The 25330-nt window shown below is 38.7% G+C and overlaps 1 protein-coding gene across 1 annotated transcript; it reads right to left on the reverse strand.

Moving 5' to 3' along the window:
- Positions 1 to 24105: 24105 nt before the first annotated feature.
- PRPS1L1 (phosphoribosyl pyrophosphate synthetase 1 like 1) lies at positions 24106 to 25093 on the reverse strand. Its single transcript, XM_068972386.1, is given in 2 exon segments — positions 24106 to 24385; positions 24387 to 25093. Coding segments are annotated over 2 exon segments (987 nt in total).
- Between the last annotated feature and the right edge of the window lie 237 nt (positions 25094 to 25330).

Below are 25330 nucleotides of genomic sequence, written 5' to 3' on the forward strand. Positions count from 1 at the left end.
TTCATAGCACATTTCATCTAAGTTAGCCTAAATTTGAATAAGTATGTGGCCGGAATGGAAAAATACATAGAGAAGTAGTTGACATGTGATGGTGAACAGGAGACCTACCCAAAGAAAAGACAAATACAAATTTACAATATCGATGATATTTTAGCAAATGTTACTGAAAATATATGTCATATGAGTCTGAGTATATGTTAAAAGGACTCTGAAACCTATTAAGCTACCTCCACCACTTTTTTTTTTTTAACCAAAACTTGAGATGGTCATAAGAAGTAAAAAAAAAAAAACACAACATGTATTATATATATGTATTATATTTCACTACGTCCTTCTTGAAATCATTTTTTAAAAATAAAACAGAGACCCAAACAGTGTCTTGATTAAAGGAGGCTTCCAGATGCCAAAATTGAACTGTTGTTTGGTACCTCATAATCTTTATGCAATACTTTATATCCTTTATACAATACTTTGGCCACCTGATGTGAAGAACTGATTCATTGGAAAAGACCCTGATGCTGGGAAAGATTGATTGCGGGAGGAGAAGGGGATGACAGAGGATGAGATGGTTGGATGGCATCACCGACTTGATGGACTTAAGTTTGAGTAAACTCCAAGAGTTGGTGGTAGACAGGGAGGCCTGGCATGCTGTAGTCCATGGTGTCGCAAAGAGTCAGACACGGCTGAGCGACTGAACTGAACTGAACTGAATCTTTATACAATGGAGTTTGTAAATTCAGAGTGGATGAGAGATGCGGTTTTGTTGTTGTTGTTGTTGTTTTTTAGTAAAATAGACAAAGGCATTAGGGAAAGTGAAGCTAAGGAAGGAAAATAGACATGATATTTTGACCATAGGCACATTCAAGAAAAAATTAATTTTAAAAAATGAAGATCTGAAAATTAATTTTCTTAACATATACTGTCATATACTGTCAATACTTAAGTTCCATACAGAGTGTCTTCAAATATCCTCAAAGATACTACACCTTGGGTTGAATATCTCTGGTGTGCTAGGTCTTTAATGCTAAAACATCTGCCTAAAAATACTGACAAGTGATTAATATTAAAGCACAATTGTTTTTAAGGAGGTTACTCAGAAAGAGGACATTCCGACACTCCAAGCAAATGTTTGTGCATCTGCATTAATACCGCACTTCAGATGCTCTCTGGTGGTTCCCTATTTTGCATGTCTTTTCAAACTTGTCTCTCCCACCTGTCTCTTGCTCACCCATTAGTCTCTCACTACTTCACAGCTTTCGCTAACTAATGCTGTCTACTTGTTTATTACGTTACTTTTTTCCTGGCCCCTTCTCTGCCTTAAGACTTTCCTTGTACATCCTTTCAGCTTCAGTCTCATTGCCTGATTCCTTCAAAATTCACAGTTGCAGTTTCCTCAGAGCAAGATTCTGATTGACACAGCTTACTCCATTTGGTCAGAGATTTTTCTTTTTAATTGGAGTATAACTGCTTTACAATGTTGTGCTAATTTCTGCTGTACAGTGAAGTGAATCAGCTATATATATACACGTATCCCCTCCCTCTTGAATCTCCTTCCCACCTCATCCCGCCACTCTAGGTCATCACAGAGCACTGAGCTGAGCTCCCTGTGCGATACAGGAGCTCCCTGCTAGCTACGTATTTTACATGTGGTAGTGTGTGTATGTCAACGCTACTGGATGTGGAAGGATGTAAAGTTGGTCAGAGATTTTGATGCCAAGATACACTGAGCTTATGACCAGCTCACAGACTGGCTGCCCAGTTTGATTTGGTAAAGGTGGATGGTGTCATCTAAGGCTTGAGACTGCCCCTTCAGTAATGATTCACCTTGCACACAGAACACCAGTTAGTACTCTAAAGGACACTGCTATATCCTAGGTAATACTATTTTGCGTCTTGTCTTTTTGACAAAGCAATATATTGTAAACATTACTTCATGATAATACATTTTTGTGATATCACCTTAATATAATAGTTTCCAAACAACATTGTTCACTGCCACTGGGAGCTTAAAAAATAATGATACCTCAGTCTCACTCTCAGAAATAACGATTTTTGAAAAGTGGCCCAGGCTTTGGAATTTTTAAAATATCTTCAGATGATTCTAAATTGTAGACAAGTACATGAACCATGGTTTTCATGGATCCACAGTGTCCTTGAGTGGATGCACTTTAATAAACTTTTTCTCAATAGATATCTTTTAAGGTTGTCATTTGGTCTTCACTACCTTAAGCAACACTAACAAGAATATCCTCTTAGCAAAATTTCTGAGCACATATGTGATTACTTTCCTAGGGCACATCCTTAACTACTGGAATTATTGAATCAAAAAGCATAAACAATTCAAAACAGATCTCAAAAAATCCACAAATATATACTTTTGCAAACAACATATGCGTTAATATATTTGCCTAAACCAGGTGGCTCAGTGATAATCTCAATGCAGGAGATGCAGGAGATGCAGGAAATGCGGGTTCAATCCCTGGGTCAGGAAGATCCCCTGGAGGAGGAAATGACAACCCACTCCAGTATTCTTACCTGGAAAATTCCATAGAGGAGCCTGGTGGGCTTCAGTCTATGGGGTCACAAAGGATAAGACAGGACTGAGCGAATGAGCATGCACATACTCATGCTAAGCCCAAATAATATTGTGGTGGTGATTTAGTTCCTAAGTCGTGTCTGACTCTTGCGATCCCATGGATTGTAGCCTGCCAGGCTCCTCTATCCATGGGATTCTCCAGGCGAAACTATTGTAGTGGTTGGCCATTTCCTTCTCCAGAGGATCTTACTGACCAAGAAATCCAACTGTGGTCTCCTGCATTGCAGGCAGAATCTTTACCGACTGAACTGTAAGGGAAGCCCATTTAGTATTGAGAATTAATTGTTAGTTTTTTCTATTTGGAAGTAAAAAAAAAAACTATATGTTTTATTTTAATTTTCTTTCTTGCATTACTAGAAAGCTTAAATTCCATCCCATTCTCATTTTGCCCTTGTTTTCCTTCTGTGAATTATTCATACTTGTTTATGTTCATTTTTTTCTGAGATGATCATCATTTCTCTGATTCATTTATTTCTCTTTACACACTAAAGCTATAGATCATTTGTCATATATATCGTGCATATATTCAAGATTGTTATTTGCTTTCATTGTTGCTTTGCCATATAGATTTCTGTAAGGTTAAATAACCTCAGATATGCAGATGACACCACCCTTATGGCAGAAAGTGAAGAGGAACTAAAAAGCCTCTTGATGAAAGTGAAAGAGGAGAGTGAAAAAGTTGGCTTAAAGCTCAACATTCAGAAAACGAAGAAGATGGCATCCGGTCCCATCACTTCATGGGAAATAGATGGGGAAACAGTAGAAACAGTGTCAGACTTTGTTTTGGGGGGCTCCAAAATCACTGCACATGGTGACTGCAGCCATGAAATTAAAAGACGCTTACTCCTTGGAAGGAAAGTTATGACCAACCTAGATACATATTCAAAAGCAGAGACATTACTTTGCTGACTAAGGTCCGTCTAGTCAAGGCTATGGTTTTTCCAGTAGTCATGTATGGATGTGAGAGTTGGACTATGAAGAAGGCTGAGCGCCGAAGAATTGATGCCTTTGAACTGTGGTGTTGGAGAAGACTCTTGAGGGTCCCTTGGACTGCAAGGAGATCCAACCAGTCCATTCTGAAGGAGATCAGCCGGGGGATTTCTTTGGAAGGAATGATGCTAAAGCTGAAACTCTAGTACTTTAGCCACCTCGTGAAGAGTTGACTCATTGGAAAAGACTATGATGCTGGGAGGGATTGAGGGCAGGAGGAGAAAGGGGACAACAGAGGATGAGATGGCTGGATGGCATCACTGACTCGATGGACATGAATGTGAGTGAACTCTGGGAGTTGGTGATGGACAGGGAGGCCCGGCGTGCTGCAATTCATGGGGTCGCAAAGAGTCGAACACGACTGAGCGACTGAACTGAACTGAACTGAAGGTTAAATAATTCAATTAAAAATTTTTTTTTTCTATTTTTAGTACTAGTTTCTTTTTTAATGTGTTGGTATAATTGACATACAACATTAGATTAGGTTTCAGGTGCACAACACAAAGATTTGACGTTTGTACATTTTGTGAAATGATCATCACAATGTTTAGTTACCACTACCACCTGAATAGTGTCAACTTTTTTCTTATTCTCTTTTTTTTCTTGTGATGAAGGTTTTTTAGATTCACTCTCTCAACAAGTTTCAAATATGCAATATTATATTATTGAGTGTGGGTGAAAGTCGCTCAGTCATGTCCGACTCTCTGCAACCCTGTAGACTATACAGTCCATGGAATTTTCCAGGCCAGAATACTGGAGTGGGTAGCCGTTCCCTTCTCCAGGGGATCTTCCCAACCCAGGGACCGATCCCAGTTCTCCCACATTGCAGGCAGATTCTTTACCAGCTGAGCTATTAAATACAGTTATTATGCTGTACAGGCTTGCAGGTGGCACTAGTGGTAAAGAGCTTGCCTGGAAATGCAGGAGACAAGAGATGTAGGTGCAATCCCTGGGTGAGGAAGACTCTCTGGAGGAGGGCATGATAATCCACTCCAGTATTCTTGCCGAGAGAGTCCCATGGACAGAGGAGCCTGGTGCATCCATAGGGTTGCAAAGAGTTGGACATGACTGAAGTGACTTAGCATGCACGTGTGCACCATGCTGTATATTGCATCCTTATGACATTTATTTGTAACTTGAAGTTTGTACCTTTTGTACTGATTCCCTTCACCTGTTTTGCCCACCTCTGGCTACCACTAATCTGTTCTCTGTATCTGTTAGCTTGGGTTTTTGTTTACTTTATTAGTTTGTTTTGATTTTTAGATTTCACATAAAAATGTGGTATCATATGATATCATACAGTATTTATCTTTCTGTTTGACTTATTTCACTTAACATAATGCCCTCAAGGTCTATTCACACTTTTGGAAATGGGAAAAAGTCATTCTTTTTCAAGGCTTAATAGTATTTCAGTGTGTATGTGTGTGTGTGTGTGTCTGCGTATACACTATTTTCTTTATCCACTGATGGACACTTAGGTTGTTTCCATATCTTCAGTTCAGTTCAGTTTAGTCACTCAGTCATGTCCGACTCTTTGTGACCCCATGAATCACAGCACACCAGGCCTCCCTGTCCATCACCAACTCCCAGAGTTCACTCAGATTCACATCCATCGAGTTAGTGATGCCATCCAGCCATCTTATCCTCTGTTGTCCTCTTCTCCTCCTGCCCCCAATCCCTCCCTTTCTCAGGGTCTTTTCCAATGAGTCAACTCTTTGCATGAGGTGGCCAAAGCATTGGAGTTTCAGCTTTAGCATCAGTCCTTCCAATGAACACTCAGGACTGATCTCCTTTAGCATGGACTTGTTGGACCTCCTTGCGGTCAAGGGACTCTCAAGAGTCTTCTCCAACACCACAGTTCAAAAGCATCAATTCTTTGGCACTCAGCTTTCTTTATAGTCCAACTCTCACATCCATCCATACCACTGGAAAAATCCAACCACTGGAAAATCCACAGCCTTGACTAGATGGCCCTTTGTGACAAAGTAATGTCTCTGCTTTTGAATATGCTATCTAGGTTGGTCATAACTTTCTTTCCAAGGAGTAAGCGTCTTTTAATTTCATGGCTGCAATCACCATCTGCAGTGATTTTGGAGCCCCCCAAAATAAAGTCTGACACCGTTTCCACTGTTTCTCCATCTATTTCCCATGAAGTGATGGGACCAGATGCCATCTTCTTCATTTTCTGAATGTTGAGCTTTAAGCCAACTTTTTCATTCTCCACTTTCACTTTCATCAAGAAGCTTTTTAGTTCCTCTTCACTTTCTGCCATAAGGGTGGTGTCACCTGAGGTTATTGATATCTTAGTTGTTGTAAATAATGCTGCAATGAACACAGGGGTACATATATATTTTTTTAAATTAGTGTTTTCATTTTCTTTGGATAAATACTCAGAGTGGAATTGCTGGATCATATGGTAGTTCCACTTCTAATTTTTTGAAGACCTTTCATACTGTTTTCCCTAATGGATGCTCCAATTTACATTGCCACCAATAATGCACAAGGGTTCTCTTTTCTCTACATCCTTGCCAATACTTCTTAGGTCTTGTCTTTTTACTAATAGCCACTCTAACAGTGGCTTCCCTAGTGGCTCAGACAGTAAAGAATCTGCCTGCAATGCAAGAGACCTAGGTTCGATCCTTTGGTCAGGAAGATCCCCTGGAGAAGGAAGTAGCTACCCACTCCAGTTTTCTTGCCTGGATAATCTTATGGACAGAGGATCCTGGCAGGCTATAGTCCATGGGGTTGCAAAGTATTGGACACAACTGACTAACTGCACACACACACATGCGCGTGCGCACACACACACACACACACACACACACACACTAACAGGTGTGAGGTGACATCTCACTGTGGTTTTGATTTGCATTTTCCTGAAGGTTGGTGATGTTGAGCATTTTTTCATATGCCTAGTGTATATCTGTATCACTCTCTGGAAAAATGCCTACTTAAATTTTCTGTGCATTTTTAAATAAAAATTATTATATTGAGGTCTATGAGTTCTTTATATATTTTGGATATTAACCCCTTATCAGATGTATGATTTGCAAATTTTTCTTTCGTTCTGTAGGTTGCCTTTTAATTTCATTGATGATTGCTTTTGCTGTGCAGAAGCTTTACATTTTGATGCAGCCCCACTTGTTTATTTTTGGTTTTGTTGTCTTTGCTTTCAGAGTCAGGTTCAATAAAACATTGCCAAGACTGATATCAAGGAGCTTATCACCTATATTTTCTTCTAAGAGCTTTATGGTTTCCTTTCACTTTTAAGTCTTTTACCAATTTTGGGTTAATTTGTGCGTATGATGAAAGAAGTAGTCTAGTTTAATTCTGTTGCTTGTGACTGTACAGTTTTCCTAGCACCGTTTATTGAAAAGACTGTCCTTTCTCCATTGTATATTTGTGGCTCCTTTGTCGTAGATTAATTGGCCATATGAGTGTGAGTTCTGGGCTCTCTGGTCTGTTCCATGATCTATGTGTGCCAGTTTCTTGGCTTAAGAAATACAATCCTTCATTGACAATTTTTCTAAACCCTCGAAAAAAAACTTATTGAAACTGAAATTGATTGTTTTAGATGATAAGTAAATGAGATCTGAAAAATATAACAGGTTTGTATTATTCAGTCATTATTTGCATCCATCTCTTACCAGAAGCATAAGTGACTAAACACAAGAGATGTAAAAGTTTACCTCCAAAACGTGCTTCATTTTCACAACAGCTCGGCAACTGAAACTTTGCAATATTCCTTGGTATACTGAAGCAACAGGAAAAGAATAGTGATGGTATAATGAAGCTAGATGATGTTCAACTGAAGACTCTTTTGCTCATTTTGTTTCATAATCAAGATTCCAAACAGAGCTTTTAAAAGGGATTTGGTTCCCCATAGTGCTACCCTGATGCCTGTGTTTGTCTGTAATGTAATCCTTAGATGTAGATACAGATATCAAGTCCTGTGGAAAGTTAGCATTAAATTACTGGTTAATGTAACTCTGAGAGAATTGTGTTCAGTACAGCATGTCTTTGAACCAGCTCAAATATCCTTATACTTGTCCTTCAGTTTATGATGCTGAACGTATGGTGCTCTAGCCCTATAAGAAAATAGTAAAGATGAGATTGCTGGGTAGTCTCATTTAGACAGTTAATTTTATCTTTGTTTTCTTAAGTCACATTTCATTGTTCTTCTCGATGGTGCAAAACTAATTGGCTCTTATCACAGTTGCATTACCTTCAAAGGCAGATAAAATTAATGCAAAGTAAAAGATCACTAGAATCAGAGATATCTGGTTAAAAGGGAGACAGGCTTGCATAAAGTGGTCGCACAATCCACAGAAGGCTCTGGCAGAATAATAAATCATTACTTTCTCCAGGTTATCATTTTGTACTCTTTCGTATCATTTTGTTTTAACCTTGGATTGTCCCTACTACATCTGCTCTGCTGTGATTAATTCTGCTGATGGAAATAAACTGTTGAAGGGCAATGCTGTACTGCATGACTAATTAGCCTACCGAATTATGTCCATAAATTAACATTTTGTTTTTATTCATTTAAATAAATCAAAGTTGTCCAAACTTATTTTGTAAAGATCACTCTAATACCAATTTATTTTTGTAACCTTTTAGGTAGATCAGGTTACTTACTTTTCGGTTGACTAATTCCAAACGGTTTCTTACCTGTGTTGTACTTAGTTGCTCAGTTGTGTCTGACTCTTTGTGACCCCATGGACTATAGCCTTCCAGCAAGGATACTAGAGTGGGTTGCCATACCCTTCTCCAGGGGATCTCAACCCAGGGACTGAACCCAGATCTCCTGCATGGCAGATGCATTGTTTACCAGCTGAGCTACCAAGGAAGCCCTTCTTTCCTGTACTTTTCTATAACTACTATTGGACCTACCTATAGTCCAACCTATAGTCCCAGTTGGTCCAAGTGGAAGGAAACATTTTTGTTTGTTTGTTTTAGTTAAGCTGAACTCTGCATCAGGCTTTCCGCTCTAGTTTACGTGTCCTCTGCTTCCTCCTGCCCCCAGTTCTGGCCACAGCCCTTCATCCTCTGTTTCTATTGTTATATGAAAGTAACTGTACTGTAGAGCGAACGTTTGCATCTCCCCCAAACTCATATGTTGAAGTACTAACCCCCAGCCCTAAACTCAGGGGTGGTGGAAGGTGGGGCCTTTGGGAGGTAATTAGGCTGAGATTAGGATGTGAGGGTGGGACCTTCATGATGGGATTAACATCCTGATAAAAAGAGGGGGAGATACAAACTCTCTCTCCATGTTGTGAGGATGTGATAAGACGGCTGCAAGCTAAGAAGGATGGGCTCATCAGACATCATGTTGGCCAGCACCTTGATCTTAGACTCTCTAACCTCCAGGACTGTGAAAAATATTTGTTTAAGCCACCCAGTTTATAGTATGTTTTTCTAACAGCCTAAACGGACTAACATAGACTACTATTGAGAACAAAAACAAAAACCCAAATTCTTCTCATAAGAATCTTCTAGGGCCTCTATCAAAAGAAAAAGAAAAGACATTTTATAATACTGAGGCAGGGACCAAGCCATTGATTTTTTTTTTTAAGCCTTCACTTAAAACAATAGTTAAGACCAAGTGGGCTCACAGGAAACTTTCAAAGTCTGCTCAAGATTGCTATATGAAATAATATTATTTGTTATAGAACAGATTACTTTAAGAACAGAAAAATGGATGAGAAGCGTTTCTATATATTCTGCAACATTGGGTTATCTGCCTCCAAAGATAATTTGAGGATTAGGACTTAGTCTTTTCAGAACCTTCTTTCACTGGTCTTATTTTAATAAAAGCAATTAGGCCCTTTCCAATAAGGGGTTCACTCCCTGCCACCTCAGGAGACTGAATAATATGAGAGAATTTACAAGCCTCATGTTGATTTCAGAAAGCTTTCACAGTAACCGTCCTAAACTCATATGTAAGAGTGTCCTGGACTGGCCCCTTCCTGCCCACTGGACCTGTTGTGCACACGCATCCCAATTTCATGTTCAGTGAGGACATGTTGGTAGCTTGAATTTGGCAGGAGGAGTATTTATTTAATGCAAATATGCAAACAGTGCCAGTTAGGACCTAAGTTTTCCAGAAAGCTGGTTGTCAAACCTTTACCAGCATCCCACTGTTTATAATCCAGGTCAGCATCTCTAGGCATGGTTCCTCTACCATGTCTTTTTTGCATTAAACTCTTCACTGATTCATAGAAGAAGAATCTTTATATTCATTCCTTCCCGGAGAGGTTTCCACAGTTATAACACCTGTTTCTTCTTTACTGAGGCAGAGCCACCTTATGTGTTCTCTGACACTCAGATGGCTTTGACAGAGGAAAGGATCACATGACTGAATCACTGTATCATGCACAACTAAATCACAACTTAGTGACCAGTGTGTTTTCAGTGGAAATAGATTTGCCAAAGGGCACTTTTTATACCAAATGAACATTTTTTTCCCCAGTTTATTTCATGCCTACTATTACGGTCTTAAGCACTATAAGGGATACAATGGTCATTTCTTACAGAATCCTTTCGAACTTCTTAGGAAATTCACTGAATTTCTAATGATCAGAGAAATTCATTAGCCAGGACTAGTGAAATATACGAAACAAATAGAAAAGGCGGGTAGTAAGAGCCAATCATTTAACTTCCTGAAATTTTAACCAAATGATCCATATTTTGAAGAAGTATACATGCTTGAGGGGCAGAGGAAGCAGAGAAGTTGGAAAAATTTGAGAGGTATTTGCATTCAACTTCAGTAAAATGTTGAATTACTATTATCTTCAGAGAGTGTATTCTTCTGATTCATTTAGGAAATTTTTCTGGACTTCTTATATTTATTTTTTATTTCTTCTTAATTTTTATATTTATTTTTCTTAGGTTCATTTAACTTTTCTGACTCTTCATGGTAGTAGAGCACATACAATGTAATATTACTTTAAAAATTGGAGATTGCATAGAACTCAGCCATTATTCTTTCCTGAAGAAGCAGAAAGCATAATTTTGGACAATTCTTTATTAACTCCAGGACCCATATTTTTGTAAATGAGGCCCCAATTTAAGTTTATCTTTTTTATCATTTGCTTGTAGGAATTCAATATATTGTACTAATGATGTTGAGGGTACTATTTAATTCTAAGGGAGTGTGAGTCCATGGTTTCCTTACAAGTCTAGGGCATATACCTATACACTAAAAAGGTTAACTGAGGATTTTGCTTGTTTGAATATGTGTAAGTTATCAAACTTTGAATAAATAACATTTTAGAGTATTTCTTAAGATTTCCACATTATACTATCCAAATTCTGTTACCAAATAGAGGAACACAGGAAACAGTCTCCTAAGCAAGTCTATTAATAGAAGGAGATTTCTGTTTCAAGCAAAGGAAAGGAGGAAATCTAGGCTTTATTTCATGTACACACCATGTGACCAAAACTGTTCTAGCTGTTTCACACATGTTCATCTTGAATCACAGCGATTGTGTAAGATATTTTGTCTCCATTATGGAGATGAGGAATCAGAGATTCAAAGACATGTATTAACTGGGTGATAATATTGTTGGTAAGCAGTATATGCAAGAATGGAAATTAAGGTTTATCTAATTCTAAAGCTAATTTTTATTTTCATTGCCCCATGCTCCAGAAATGTCTATATATGTAAACTTTTATAAAAGAAATTTCAAAATCCATTTTTTTCAGATTCTGAAGCAATAAAGTCTGCATCAATATATTTCTGAGTCCAAAAACCAAAATTATCCTTACAGATCAATCCCCAAACACAAATACATTTTTCATGTATTAATTCAATATTGCTCAAAATAAAAATCACCTGAGACATCTGCTTGGTCTAGAGATAACCCTATAAGAGAGATGTCATGTAAGTCTCATTTCCTATGTCAGATCTTATCCCTTGGTAGTGGCTTTGGATTCCTGCATGGAGAAGAAATCTGAAGTTATCTCTAGAGTCAAGGAAGTACCTTGGGATTCATCAGAGACGAGGACCATGGTCATGGGAGAGGAAAGTGGCAACTCAGGGACCTTGAGTTGGCTAGAACTGCCACAAATATTAGTAAAGCAGTATGTAATTTGGGATGCTACTGCTCAAAATTGCCTTCAACATTCAAAGTTGTATTTGTCTCACTTTGGGGGTTGTATTTCCTAAGTTTGCGTGATTATAAGAATCATCTGGATTAATTGTTTAAAAATACTGTTTGCCAGGCCTCTTCTCTGGAGATTCAGGAGGTTAAGAGTGAGAAGTCAGGAATTTTATGATCTGGCAAGTTTGGGAATATTTAAATTGCTTTTGCATTCAGAAAGTCCCTGTGAAGGAGAACATTAACTTATTAAGCAGTAATAACTTAAGACATAATCTTCCCAGTAGAGACTTGAGCATTTATAGGCCAGGGGCAAACCATAAATCAATTTGATGGTGACTAGTGATTAGAGAAATTCAGAGCATGTGATAGCTTCCTTTATCCAGCTTGCTTTGTTCAGCTTACTAACTTTTAACCTCATTCAGCAGAGGTTTTCCTTTTGTTCATTCTGCTCCAGCCAGACTGGTCTTCTTTCTGTTCTAACATGTACATGCTCTCACCTCAAACTCTTTGCCTTTGCTGTTCTGTTGCATGGTATATCATTCCTGGAGACCCTCACAGGGCTGGTGTCCTTAATTCTCTTTCAAGTGGTAGGGCTGTTAAGTGAAAAACCCAAATGGTAAGCAAAGAGGAGGAAGAAAAGCATGATTTTAAATGTGTGAAGCAGATTCATTGCTTATCTGACAACCAAACATTTTCATTTTGTAAAAGGGAGGCTCCTGGCTCTTTCCTTGCTCTAAGCAATGAGTTATACCAGTCATTGCATAGCATCTGCAAAGAAATCAGGGTAAAGAAAGTAATGGCTTTCCTAGAGAACAAGGAAACAATGACAAATAAGAAAACAGAGAAGAGAGTCACTAGTTGCATAGTAATTAAATCTGGGTAAAATGTATTATTTAAAACCATTCAATCACTGCCTTATCTTTTCTGATTCTTCAGGGTGCTCATAAGTATAATCATCTGACTGTATCTTTGAAATAGCATTAGGAATTGGGAAGCATCTTAATAAACACTAACTGAAGCCACTCTGAAGAAAACATCATTAATCATGTCATCTGATAAGAGATACTGTCAGTGTTACATTTAGGAATTTATACTCAGACTGAATTCCAGTAAACAACTCATGCGTGCATTAGGGATTAAGAAAGTGAGGGCTTCTTTGTTAGTGCAAATCAAAAAAATATTATGTTGGCCTAATTTTTAAAAACGGAACCCACCTGGACACATTTGCTCTCCCAGTTGCACAGGCTTACTAGTCCAGCACGCTTTGCACAATGCAAGGACATTCTCCTCCTAATGTCCAACAACCATATACTGAAAACATACCTAAAAAGCCACCATAGTTCCCGATTGGTTTTTAAATAAATAAAAATCTTTAGATTGTCATTTAGATACTTACTTATATACTTGTAGGTTTACCCATCATTAGGTACTGTTTCTATCTTAAAAAAAAATCAACCAAGCCTTAATACCTGATTGCTTAGTATTAAACATTATATGAAGCATCTTGAAGATACAAAAAATATATGAAATATTCCCAACTCTTAATGACTACCCAAATTAATCTCACAAGAGAAGGCAACATTGTAGAGAATAATGAAAATAGAGTTTATGGGAGACAGAAGGAGATCAGATATTGAGATGTTTGTAAAAGAAATGGAAAGTAAGATTTAGTCAAGTGGAGGATAACAGAGAGACTATTGGAGTTAGGTGATGGTACAGAGGAATTATGGCAGAGATTTGCATATATTTCCTGGGTCTAGGGTGGAGAGTTTATTTTTTACATTCATTTGTTTATTTGGCTGCATCAAGTCTTAGTTGCAGCACGTGGGACCTTCCTTGTGTCATGTGGAATTTCTTGTTGCTGCACATGGGCTTAGTTGGCACTCAGCATGTGGAATCTTGGCTTCCTGACCAGGGATCAAACCCACATCCCATGCATTGCAGGGAAGATTCTCAACTACTGAACCACCAGGGAAGTCCCAAGTGGAGTGCTGATAGTGAGAGTAGTGGGCCAGATTTTGGTGGCTATATATCAAAATAAAGGGTGGATTTTTTTGGTAAGTAATGAAAAAAATGAAAAATTCGATCATGGGATTAAAGTAACAAAAGTACCATTTTAGGAATAAGTCTGGCAGAAGTACATAGGGAATGTGGAGGACCATATTACGGGAAGCAAGTGTTTACCTTAGATACTAGTCTATGACAAGGCCTCCACACTTCAGGTTGGGCCACAGAAGCTGAAATGAGCTGTATCACTGGGATGATAGGGAAGAAGTTTGAGAAGACCAAGAGTTTGGGGGAAAGTCTCTGGACTATAGCGTTATAAAAAGTGAAGAAGACACCTTGATAAGAAAATAGTCATACATCTTATAATAATTTCTAGAAAGATCAAAGAGAAGAAGAAAAGGCAATAAAAAAAAATACTTAGCTTCAAGGGAAGCCATCAAAAGACAAGAAAAGTAAATAATTTCCAGTTGATACAAAGTATATGGAAACCAACTGCCAACAAATCCTAATGGAACGAAAGAATTAAAGTTCATAAAGATAAAATAATCCCCCACAAGGAATTGTGTAGCAAATCTCAAGATTAATTCTCAAAGGGTTATAAGGTACTGAGAAATGGAAGGGTCTATGAGCAATTTATTGAATTAAATTAAAAGCCTTAAAAGGCTTCCCTTGTGGCTCAGACAGTAAAGAATCTGCCTGCAGTACAGGAGACCTAGGTTTGATCCCTGGGTTGGGAAGATCTCCTGGAGAAGGGAATGGCATCCCACTCCAGTATTCTTGCCTGGAGAATTCCAAGGACAGAGGAGCCTGGCGAGCTACAGTCCATGGGGTTGCAAAGAGTCTGACACAACTGAGCAACTAACACACACAATACATTAAAGAGCAGTGGAGAACTTCTCTGGTGTCATAGTGGATAGGAATCCACCTGCCAATGCAGGGGACATCGGTTCTATCCCTGGTCCAGGAATATTCCACATTCCGAAGAGCAGCTAAGTGCATGTGCCTCAACTGCTGAGCCCTGAGTGCTGCAACCACTGAAGGCCTCACACCCTAGAGCCTGTACTCTGCAACAGGAGAAGCCAGCGCGACAAGGAGCCTCAGTACCACAACGAAGAGTAGCACCCACGAGAGAAAGAAAGCCTGTGCAAAGCAATGAAGACTCAGAGCAAACATTAAATAAATAAATAAAATTTTATATAACAAATAAAGAGCAGTGAAACGGTAGTGACTGTCTCCAACTGTTATAACAGTGGACTTCAGCATTTTGCCATGAGAGACAATTTGTGAGTCTGGTTCTTAGAAGCAAGAGGGAATAATTTCACAGAGGGCTTTTAGGCTTGAAAAGTGCAATATCCAAAGTAAGTTATGGTCACCCCAATAGCTAGGAAATCTTTGAAGCCAGAAGTCAAAATATGCACCACAAAGGAAAGGCTACCTGCTATCCTTCTTTTTATCTATTACAGTACATCCTCAATAAAACAGCTAATATTGGGAAATAGAATTAAAGGCTAAATATAATTGTAGAACTTAGATACTATATTCCATAAAATGAAAAATAATATCAATGATATCAATTACAAAAAAGAGAGGCTGCTGTGAAAAACAAAAAAAGTATGTGAACGTTAAAAGCATGATTGTTGATGTTGAAAGGAAATCTCATCCCATCTCATCAATAGATGGGATGAATCATAGAATTAATTAGTAACTGAACTGACTGAATTAAACTAGAGGATGAAATTAAGGAATTAACCATTAACCCACTGTCAAAGAATAAGTGATGAAAAATATGAGGAAGTTAGGAGATATGGAAGATCTATCCAGAAAAGAACATACCTTTTAATAGGGGATCCAAAAAAGATAATTAGAGAAGGGAAAATATGCAATGTGGTGGGTTAAATAATAGCCCCCAATGACAACTTATTTTATCCTGTCTCTGCTTTGATTTTGTGTCTGTCATGGGGTCCCCACCATGAGATAACAGAGAAACTTACCAATCCTTCTTGCATAAGTATGACTACTCCTGCCTTCTGCTCAGATGGTAGATTGGATCTGTGAGTCACACCATCCTCTTCACTTCTTTCTGAGCTTTCCCAGGAATCTCCTTTTCTGTCTCTATCTCTACCAATAGACTCTTCAAAGTAATTTAAGCTCTTATTATCACACACCTCAAAATTCTTCCAAGTCTTTCAGGAACCTAGCCAAAAATCCTAGGCAGTTCTAAGGCAAAATCCAGGTCCCTTTCTAGTATAAAAATGATGACTTATGATCATAATTTAAGTGTATTTTTTAGCATAGGAGACCCCATAAGTTTGAAGAATGGTATTTTGAAAGTAGTTGTACCATGTTTGAAGGGAGCACTTCTTGGGCACCGAAGGGCCATAGATCCAGTGGCTTACCAAGATTAGAATTTTCTACCTCACTTGATAAGCATTCAATAGATCACTAGGTTATATCCTCTAAATTCATGGATACTGAGCTGGACTGTGTTATTCACAGAAATAAATTTTCTCATAAAATAACTAATTATTGCACCCCAAGCTGCACTGCAAAATGTTCCATTTAGACAGAAGAATGCCTGCAGCAAATCCAAAATGTCAGAAAATGATGCTGTCTTCACCTTGAAGTTTGTACAGACCATCTAAACACAACCTAAGTTTGAAATCTATCTTCTGTTGAACTTTTTCAAAATAAAATGTGCATTAAAATAAAATTCTTCCAAACCTATTCTCCATACTTAATTCCAAAGCCACTTCCACATTTTTAGGTGCTGGTTACAGTAGTGACCCGTTTCCTGGTATAGAATCTATATGAGTTTCCTACAGCTCCAGTAACAAATTCCCACAAACTGGATGACTGGAACTGACAGAAATTCTTTCATAGTTCTGTAGGACAAAATTCTGAGATCAAGGTATCAATACACTTGAGTGTTTCTGGAGGTCCTGAGAGAGAATTTGGATAGATCTCTCCTTGCTTCTGGAGGCTGCTGTAATCCTTGACAATCCTTGGCTTGTAATACACCATTCCAGTGTCTGCCTCCATCATCATGTCACTTTCTCCTCTGGGTCTCTCTCTCGAATATCCCTCTGCTTTTCGCCTTTAAGGATACCTGTCATTGATTTTAAGGCCCGCCCTAAGCCCAGGATGATCTTATCTGGAAACCTAAACCTAATTACAGATGTCAGAGTTGGACTATAAAGCTGAATACCAGAGAATTGATGCTTTTGAACTGTGGTGTTGTAGAAGACTCTTGAGAGTCCCTTGGACTGCAAGGAGATCCAGCCAGTCCATCCTAAAGGAGATCAGTTCTGGGAGTTCATTGGAAGGACCGATGCTAAAACTAAAAACTCCAATATTTTGGCCACCTAATGCAAAGAACTGACTGTTTTGAAAAGACCCTCATGCTGGGAAAGATTGAAGGCAGGAAGAGAAGGGGACCACAGAGGATGAGTTGGTTAGATGGCATCACCGACTCAATGGACATGAGTTTGAGTGAACTCCAGGAGTTGGTGATGGACAGGGAGGCCTGGCGTGCTGCAGTTCATGGGGTCACAAAGAGTCGGACACGACTGAGCGACTGAACAGAACTGAACTGAAACCTAATTATATCTACAAACACCTTTTATCTAAATAAGGGCACCTTATCCAAATAAGGTTTCGGGGTTATGACACCAATGTATCTTTTGTGGGAGGGGCCTCTATTGAACTCACTACAGTCTGCTCTCTAGCCCCTGCCAAATTCCTATCCATACAAAACACATTCACCTCATCCCAACATTCCCTCAAAGTCTCAACTCATTACAACCTCAACTCTAAGTTCCAAATCTCATCTAAATATCATCAAAAGTCTCAAATCTCATGATTAAATCATCTGAATCAGAGATGAGTGAAACATCCGGGAGCAAAACTTTTCTCCATCTGTGGATCAGTGAACATAGAAAACAAGTTATCTGCTTCCAAAATACAACGATGAAGCGGGCATAGGATATACACTCCTATTCCCAAAGCGAGAAATCTGAAGGAATAAAGGGGTTGCGCATCCCAAGCAGGTTTAAAATCCTATAGGGCAGATTTCTTTAGGTGCTAAGGGCTGGGAATGATTCTCTGTGACTTGATGCTCCACTTGCTGGGTCCACACCTCCAGCCTCGGGGGCTGCAACGGTGGCTCCATCAGTCTCTGGGTTCATAGCAAAGGCTCAGCCAGCTTCTAGTCCTCTCTCAGTGACACTGCTGGCCTTTGCACCACTCTTGGCATCTCTGCCCTTAGGGTCATTCTTTATTTTTCTCAAAGAGTACCGCATGTCTGCAGCTGAGTCGCTCTGTCAGCATATTATTTCCTGTCTGTAGAATCCTGGAAGTCATGCCTCAATCTCATCTTTTATAAATTTTTATAAATTCTCTTTTACAAGAGTATAAAAGTTATTCCACATGTTCTTCCAGGGCTTTACAGTTTGTTTTTTATAACCATTCCTTCTGGGTTTTACTTTTGTGCATCATTTAAAGACAAAACAGAACAAAACAAAACTGGTATCCCAGTTAGTAGTGAGTTATTTAGACTGATTGGTGTGTTATTTAGCCAATGACATTATATGACAGTTTTATCATATATATGAACTCGTATGTGATAAAATTATTGAGTGTATTAGACAACTTTTGGCCAATAAGCACGAGCATACTGTAACTTTCAGCTAGGGAACCTGCTGCTTTTCTAACCATGGGGTGAGTATATTCTGCAGTGTGTGGTATTTACTATTCACCTATTTCATATTCTCAGAACAGTTTCTCCAAAATTACTGCTTACATATGTAAAAGTAATATTGGTTATTCTTCATATAAACAAGGTATAATGTTATGATGGTACTTGAAGTGGAAGTTTTAAAGAGGCCGGAGGTGCTTTCCAGGATATAATCAAGAAAGCAGAAAGTTAAGATCATCAAGGAGCTAGATCCCTCAGTGCAGGGAAATTCTTTACCATCTGAGCCACAAAGGAAGTCTAATTGATAAATGAAAATTGACATTAAGAAGCCCATTATTAGCATCACCATTATCTGACTGATCAACATTTGTGTGAAGATACTTAGGGAAAAACAAAAACAAAAACAAAAAAACAACTATGGCAGGAATCTTATCCCCTATTTCAGAGAATCTGAGTAGATTTCAAGGGTGGTTGCCAAATCAGTATATCAGGAAAGCATCTCCAGAGGGACTTTGTAATAATGATTCTCCTGTAGAATTGATTCAGTTATGCTCATTTTTTCCAGTAACACAATCCCTCCACTAAATAGGCTATGTGTGTACTAAATTCCCGTAAGTATACCTAGATCTGTTTCAGGAACCTAAATTCTGTAGTATTAATTTATGTGTTCATTCCTGCATCAATACATCAGTCCTATCACTGTAGCTTTGCAATGTTTAACATATTGTAGTATAAAAACATTTTCAAAAAGAACTTGAATATTTTAAATCTCATTTTTCTAGATTAACTTTAAGATAAGCTTACAAGTTTTCTTTAAAAATCTTCAGATTTTTATTGGGTTTATACCGACTAGATTTGAGGTAACTCATATTGTTCTTCATATTTAGAATCATAATGCATTTGTTCAGATATTTTTTGTATCTTTTAGCAGTTGTTTTTCATGCAAGCCCTACAGTTTGGGGATTTATTGCTGGTTATTATGGAGATTTTATTGCTCTAAAAAAAAAAAAAATCCATGCTCTAGTCCCTGGTGGCTCAGATGGGAAAGTGTCTGCCTAGAATGTGGGAGACCTGGGTTCCATCCCCAGGTTGGGAAGATCCCCTGGAGAAGGAAATGGCAACCCACTCCTGTGCTCTTGCCTGGAAAATCCCATGGACAAAGGAGCCTGGTAGGCTACAGTCCATGGGGTCGGAAAGAGTCAGACAGGACTGACCGACTTCACTTTCACTTTCTGTGCTAGGTTGCAGAAACTTTTTTCAATTAGGATTTGTTTGTATTTAGAAAAGGCTATTATTTTATTTATCTGATGTACAGTCACTTTACTGACCTCTTGTAGGAATAGATTTTTTCACTGCTGGATTTTTTTGTTGACAATCATGACATTTGCAAATAATGAGAATTTGCCTCTTTTCCCCATGGTATTACTAGCTCTTTTCTTTTTGCCTTATTTCACTGGCTTTGAAAGTTGCCTGATTTTAATGGGAGCATTTTCAATACTTCATCATTAAGAATATCTTTGTAGGTCTCCAGTAGATTTTCTTTATCAAATCAAGCAAGCTTCATTCTATTACTGTTTTACTGAGAATTTAATTTTTCAAAGTATAGTCAATGATGATTGTATATCCATTTACTATATATGGTCTTTATAAATTCTTTTTTAAAGATTTATGAAGACTTTTAGTGACTTATTGCATCTTTAATATTATAAATGTTTTCATTTAAGCTAGGAAAATGTGAATTACTTGTTTAAATTTTATGCATGGTTAATGTGAAATGGAGTTATTTAAATCCTATAGTATCTTTTCTTGATTATTTATGAGAGTTCTATTAAAATTTCACTCTGTAAGTTATACATTTCTCCTTATATTCTCATGGATTTTTTTTCCTTAGACTTTGATGTTGAATTATTAGGTTCATAAAGATTCATAATCAGAAAAATATTCTGTTTTTACTTTGACTGGAAGTAACACTCCTAGTTTCTCTTGGTAAGCATTTACTTGGTATGTTTTTCATCATCCTTTTATATCCAGTTTTTTTGTTTTGATGTGTCTCCCCTAAACAGCATGTCATTAGATATTTTTGCTACTCATTCTGATAACTGATCTCTTAATTTAACGTATTGACTTTAGTAGTGATAACAAATATTTGGTATTTTCTACTTTGTTTTCTTCCTCGTCTATTTCCTATATTTAGCTGGATGTATTTACTTTGTTTACCGTGCCATTATGTCAGGAGGAGAAGGGGACAACAAGGGATGAGATGGTTGGATGGCATCATGGACTCAATGGACATAAGTCTGAGCAAGCTCTGCGAGAAGGTAAAGGACAAGGAAGCCTGGCATGCTACAGTCCATGGGGTCAGGATTTGGACAGACAGGACTGACGGACTGAACAACATGCCATTTTTTTTTCTGTCTAGGATTTTGGAAGTAATTTATCCCATTATTGTCTTCTCTTGCTTGTTCTTAAGTTGTAGAAAACTTTTATTTAAAGTTATTTTCTTCTATAATGTCAATCATTCATGTCATTAACGGCCTTTCCAAACGTAATAAGACAGTTAATATACACAAACTAATCCTAGCCCCTCATGTTTTGTGGCTACTACCTGGAATCTTGTTTATAGATTTTTAAAAAATTTGCTTTACATTGTGACTCAATCATTGGTCTAATTTTACCTTAATAATTATAATGATATTCATAATTTCACAAAACTATGTTTCTATCAGTTTCAGTTATTTCTCTGCTCACTATCACCTCTTTTATTCCATATGTTCCTCTTAGTTGAGCATAGTTTCTGTTTTCAGTATCCTCAAGTAATACTTTCAAGACCCTTTTATGGTGGTAAAGTTTCTGAGTCCTTTAATACATAAAAGTCCCTTAATTTTGCCCTTAAACTTGGTAATAGTTTGGCTAAGCTCAGAAACTGTTAAAAATAATATTCCTTTAGAGCTGTAAGAGTATTGTTCCATTTTGCTTATTACCAGAGAGATCAAATGAGAAGTCTGACAGAAATCTGAATATTGTTTCTTTAAAACTATCTTATGTTTTACCTTTCAGAAACTTTTAGGGCCTGTCTGAATTTTCTTGGAGTCCAGAAATTTCAGGATGTAACTAAATGAGATGTTAATTTTTCTCACACACATGCAGATTTTTTATTGGATTTCTCTATAAGGGACAATAATATAAATTTTAAAATGTAAATCTGAAGTCATCTTAGAGGCCAACCAACTGCAAGGAAGATTAAATGCTTAATCAAAAGGTACCACAACATGAACCTAAAATTTACTTCCACGGCAGTAGTAGATTTAGATTCAGTTCAGTTCAGTTGCTCAGTCATGTCCGACTCTTTGCAACCCCATGAACTGCAGCATGCCAGGCCTCCCTGTCCATCACCAACTCCTGGAGTTCACCCAAACCCAAGTCCATTGAGTTGGAGATGCCATCCAGCCATCTCACCCCCTATCGTCCCCTTCTCCTCCTGCCCCTAATCCCTCCCAGCATCAGAGTCTTTTCCAATGAGTCAGCTCTTTGCATGAGGTGGCCAAAGCACTGGAGTTTCAGCTTTAGCATCATTTCTTCCAAAGAACACCCAGGACTGATCTCCTTTAGAATGGACTGGTCGGATCTCCTTGCAGTCCATGGAACTCTCAAGAGTTTTCTCCAACACCACAGTTCAAAAGCATCAATTCTTCAGTGCTCAGCTTTCTTCACAGTCCAACTCTCACATCCATACATGACTACTGGAAAAACCATAGCCTTGACTAGGCGGATCTTTGTTGGGAAAGTAATGTCTCTGCTTTTGAATATGCTATCTAGGTTGGTCATAACTTTCTTTCCAAGGAGTAAGCGTCTTTTAATTTCATGGCTGCAGTCACCATCTGCAGTGATTTTGGAGCCCGCCAAAATAAAGTCTGACACTGTTTCCACTGTTTCCCCATCTATTTGCCATGAAGTGATGGGACCAGATGCCATGATCTTAGTTTTCTGAATGTTGAGCTTTAAACCAACTTTTTCACTCTCCTCTTTCACTTTCATCAAGAGGCTTTTTAGTTCCTCCTCACTTTCTGCCATAAAGTTGAGCTATTTCAAATCCTGAAAGATGATGCTGTGAAAGTGCTGCACTCAGTATGCCAGCAAATTTGGAAAACTCAGCAGTGGCCACAGGACTGGAAAAGGTCAGTTTTCATTCCAATCCCAAAGAAAGGTAATGCCAAAGAATGTTCAAACTACCACACAACTGCACTCATCTCACATGCTAGTAAAGTAATGCTCAAAATTCTCCAAGCCAGGCTTCAGCAATACATGAACCATGAACTTCCAGATGTTCAAGCTGGTTTTCGAAAAGGCAGAGGAAGCAGAGATCAAATTGCCAACATCTGCTGGATCATGGAAAAAGCAAGAGAGTTCCAGAAAAACATCTATTTCTGCTTGATTGACTATGCCAAAGCGTTTGACTGTGTGGATCACAATAAACTGTGGAAAATTCTGAAAGAGATGGGAATACCAGACCACCTGACCTGCCTCTTGAGAAATCTCTATGCAGGTTAGGAAACAACAGTTAGTACTGAACATGGAACAACAGACTAGTTCCAAATAGGAAAAGGAGTGAGTCAAGGCTGTATATTGTCACCCTGCTAATTTAACTTGTATGCAGAGTATGTCATGAGAAATGCTGGGCTGGAAGAAGCACAAGCTGGAATCAAGATTGCCGGGAGAAATATCAGTAACCTCAGATTTAGATTACGCTACAGCAAAAACTTTGATTTTAGAGACTATATAATGCAAATTTTAGAGACTATATAGTATTAAGTGGATTTGCTTTCCAGAAGACTGCTACATTGATAATTTGGATTCAAAAAGACATTTGACCAGGAAAATGTTAAGATGGTTGGAAGTAAAGCTAAATCAAAAATAACAGGTATAGTGAAGAAACAAAAAATACATAGTCTCCTACCTATGGCTGATTCATGGTGATGTTTGGTAGTAATTAACAAAATTCTGTAAATCAATTATCCTTAATTAAAAATAAATTGAAAAAAAAATACATAGTCTCCAAACATGGTGACAGAGTTATTTTCTTCCTCTCAAGTAGCATATTCTCATGATTCTCCCCAATGGCTATTCAATCTGAAAGCTGCTGCTCTGGCCTTGCAGGTGGCTCAGCAACCAGGTAAACTAGGTTTGGGTTGCACAGGGCTCTTCATGTAATTTAGCACAGATCTTAGAGAACTTATGATACTTGGGCATGGGGTGGGGATGGAAAACAGGGAATAGGGAGGGGTTGGTGGTATGGAGATTTGGTGGTGGCAATGGGGGACTGGGTTGGCTGCATTGTTAGCTATTCCGGATAAAGTAAACCCTGAAGCATTCCCATATTAAGTACACTAAGTTTCCCCACTTACTTTCAAAGAACTCCACACAACACTTTCAAAGTCTGAAGTCAGCAGCTGACCTGTAGTTAAAGCTGCAAGGCTCACAAACTCATCAAAGAACCCAGAATGAGATGACCTAGATAGGAAATTCTAGCAATTATTTTCCATTAGTCTTTCTCCAATCTAAAATAAACATCTAATATACATGATGTGGGATTTAGAAAGCCACGCTGTAGCAAGCAGGGTATTCTGTCAAACTTTTAATCAAACATCAAGGGAAACTAATGGTCAGGATATATTTTATCTTATTTTATTTAATACACAACTCCCAACATTATTCTATTATGATGGGACATGGCTGAACAGGTAGGAGACAGATTTCCCACTGTGAGTTCTTCTGATGGCTTCTGCAAGAATCATGGAGATGTCGATCACCTGTATTTTGGAGCAGTGCTTCATCTTATCCTCCTGATGTACGGTATTGGTGACTACGACTGCTTCAAAGCCTGCACTGTTCATGCGAGTAATGGCTGGGCCAGAAAAGATTCCATGAGTCAAGATCGCATAAACTCTGGTGGCTCCAGCTGAGAGAAGTTTGTCGGCTGCGTGGCAGATTGTACCACGTGTCAGCCATGTCATCCACAAGGATAGCCACACGATACTTTACATCTCCCACTAGTACCATTCCGTCCACTTCACTAGCTTTCTTCCGTTCTTTGTGAATCAAGGCAAAGTCCACATTCAACCTGTCTGCAATGGAGGTCGCTCTCTTAGCCCCACCAGCATCTGGGGAGACGATCGTGCAGCTCCTCCACTCAGAGATACTCTCCTTTATCCACTTCAGGGCAGCGGGTTCTGCACACAAATTGTCTACTGGGATATCAAAAAAGCCCTGAATTTGAGAAGCATGTAGGTCCATCGTGATGATATGATCTGTGCCTGCTGTTGACAACATATCTGCAACAAGTTTGGCGGAGATGGGGGCTCGGCTCTCACCTCTCTTATCCTGCCGGGCATATGGGAAGCACGGGATAACTGCGGTAACCCGGCCTGCTGAAGCAATCTTGCAGGCATTAATCATGATCAAAAGCTCCATCAAATTGTCATTGATTTCGCCACAGCCACTCTGCACGATGTAGACATCCTCTCCTTGCACACTCTCGCCAATTTCCACGCAGGTTTCTTGGTTGCTTAATTTCTTGGTCATCACCTTGCCCAGCTCCAGGCCCAATCAGTCGGCGATTTTCTGGGATAAGTCCTGGTGGAAGCTGCCGCTGAAGATTTTTATATTTGGCTTTTTGGTCAACTGCAGTAGGCTCTTTGCGTCCATTGATCACCCTGGCAGCTGAGACAGGAGCAAAACTCAGACTGCAGACTACGCCAGGCTCCACCTCAGGCGCCAGATACTGTAGACTCTAACTAATGGCTTCCGGTTGTTACTCTGTGCTTCCGGTCCCGTCAGGCGGTGCGCGACTTTAAACCGCTGCTGCTGCTGCTGCTGCTAAGTCGCTTCAGTCGTGTCCAATTCTGTGCGACCCCATAGACGGCAGCCCGCCAGGCTCCCCCG

This window comes from Capricornis sumatraensis, chromosome 5, assembly GCF_032405125.1.
Source record: "Capricornis sumatraensis isolate serow.1 chromosome 5, serow.2, whole genome shotgun sequence".
NCBI lineage: Eukaryota > Metazoa > Chordata > Mammalia > Artiodactyla > Bovidae > Capricornis > Capricornis sumatraensis.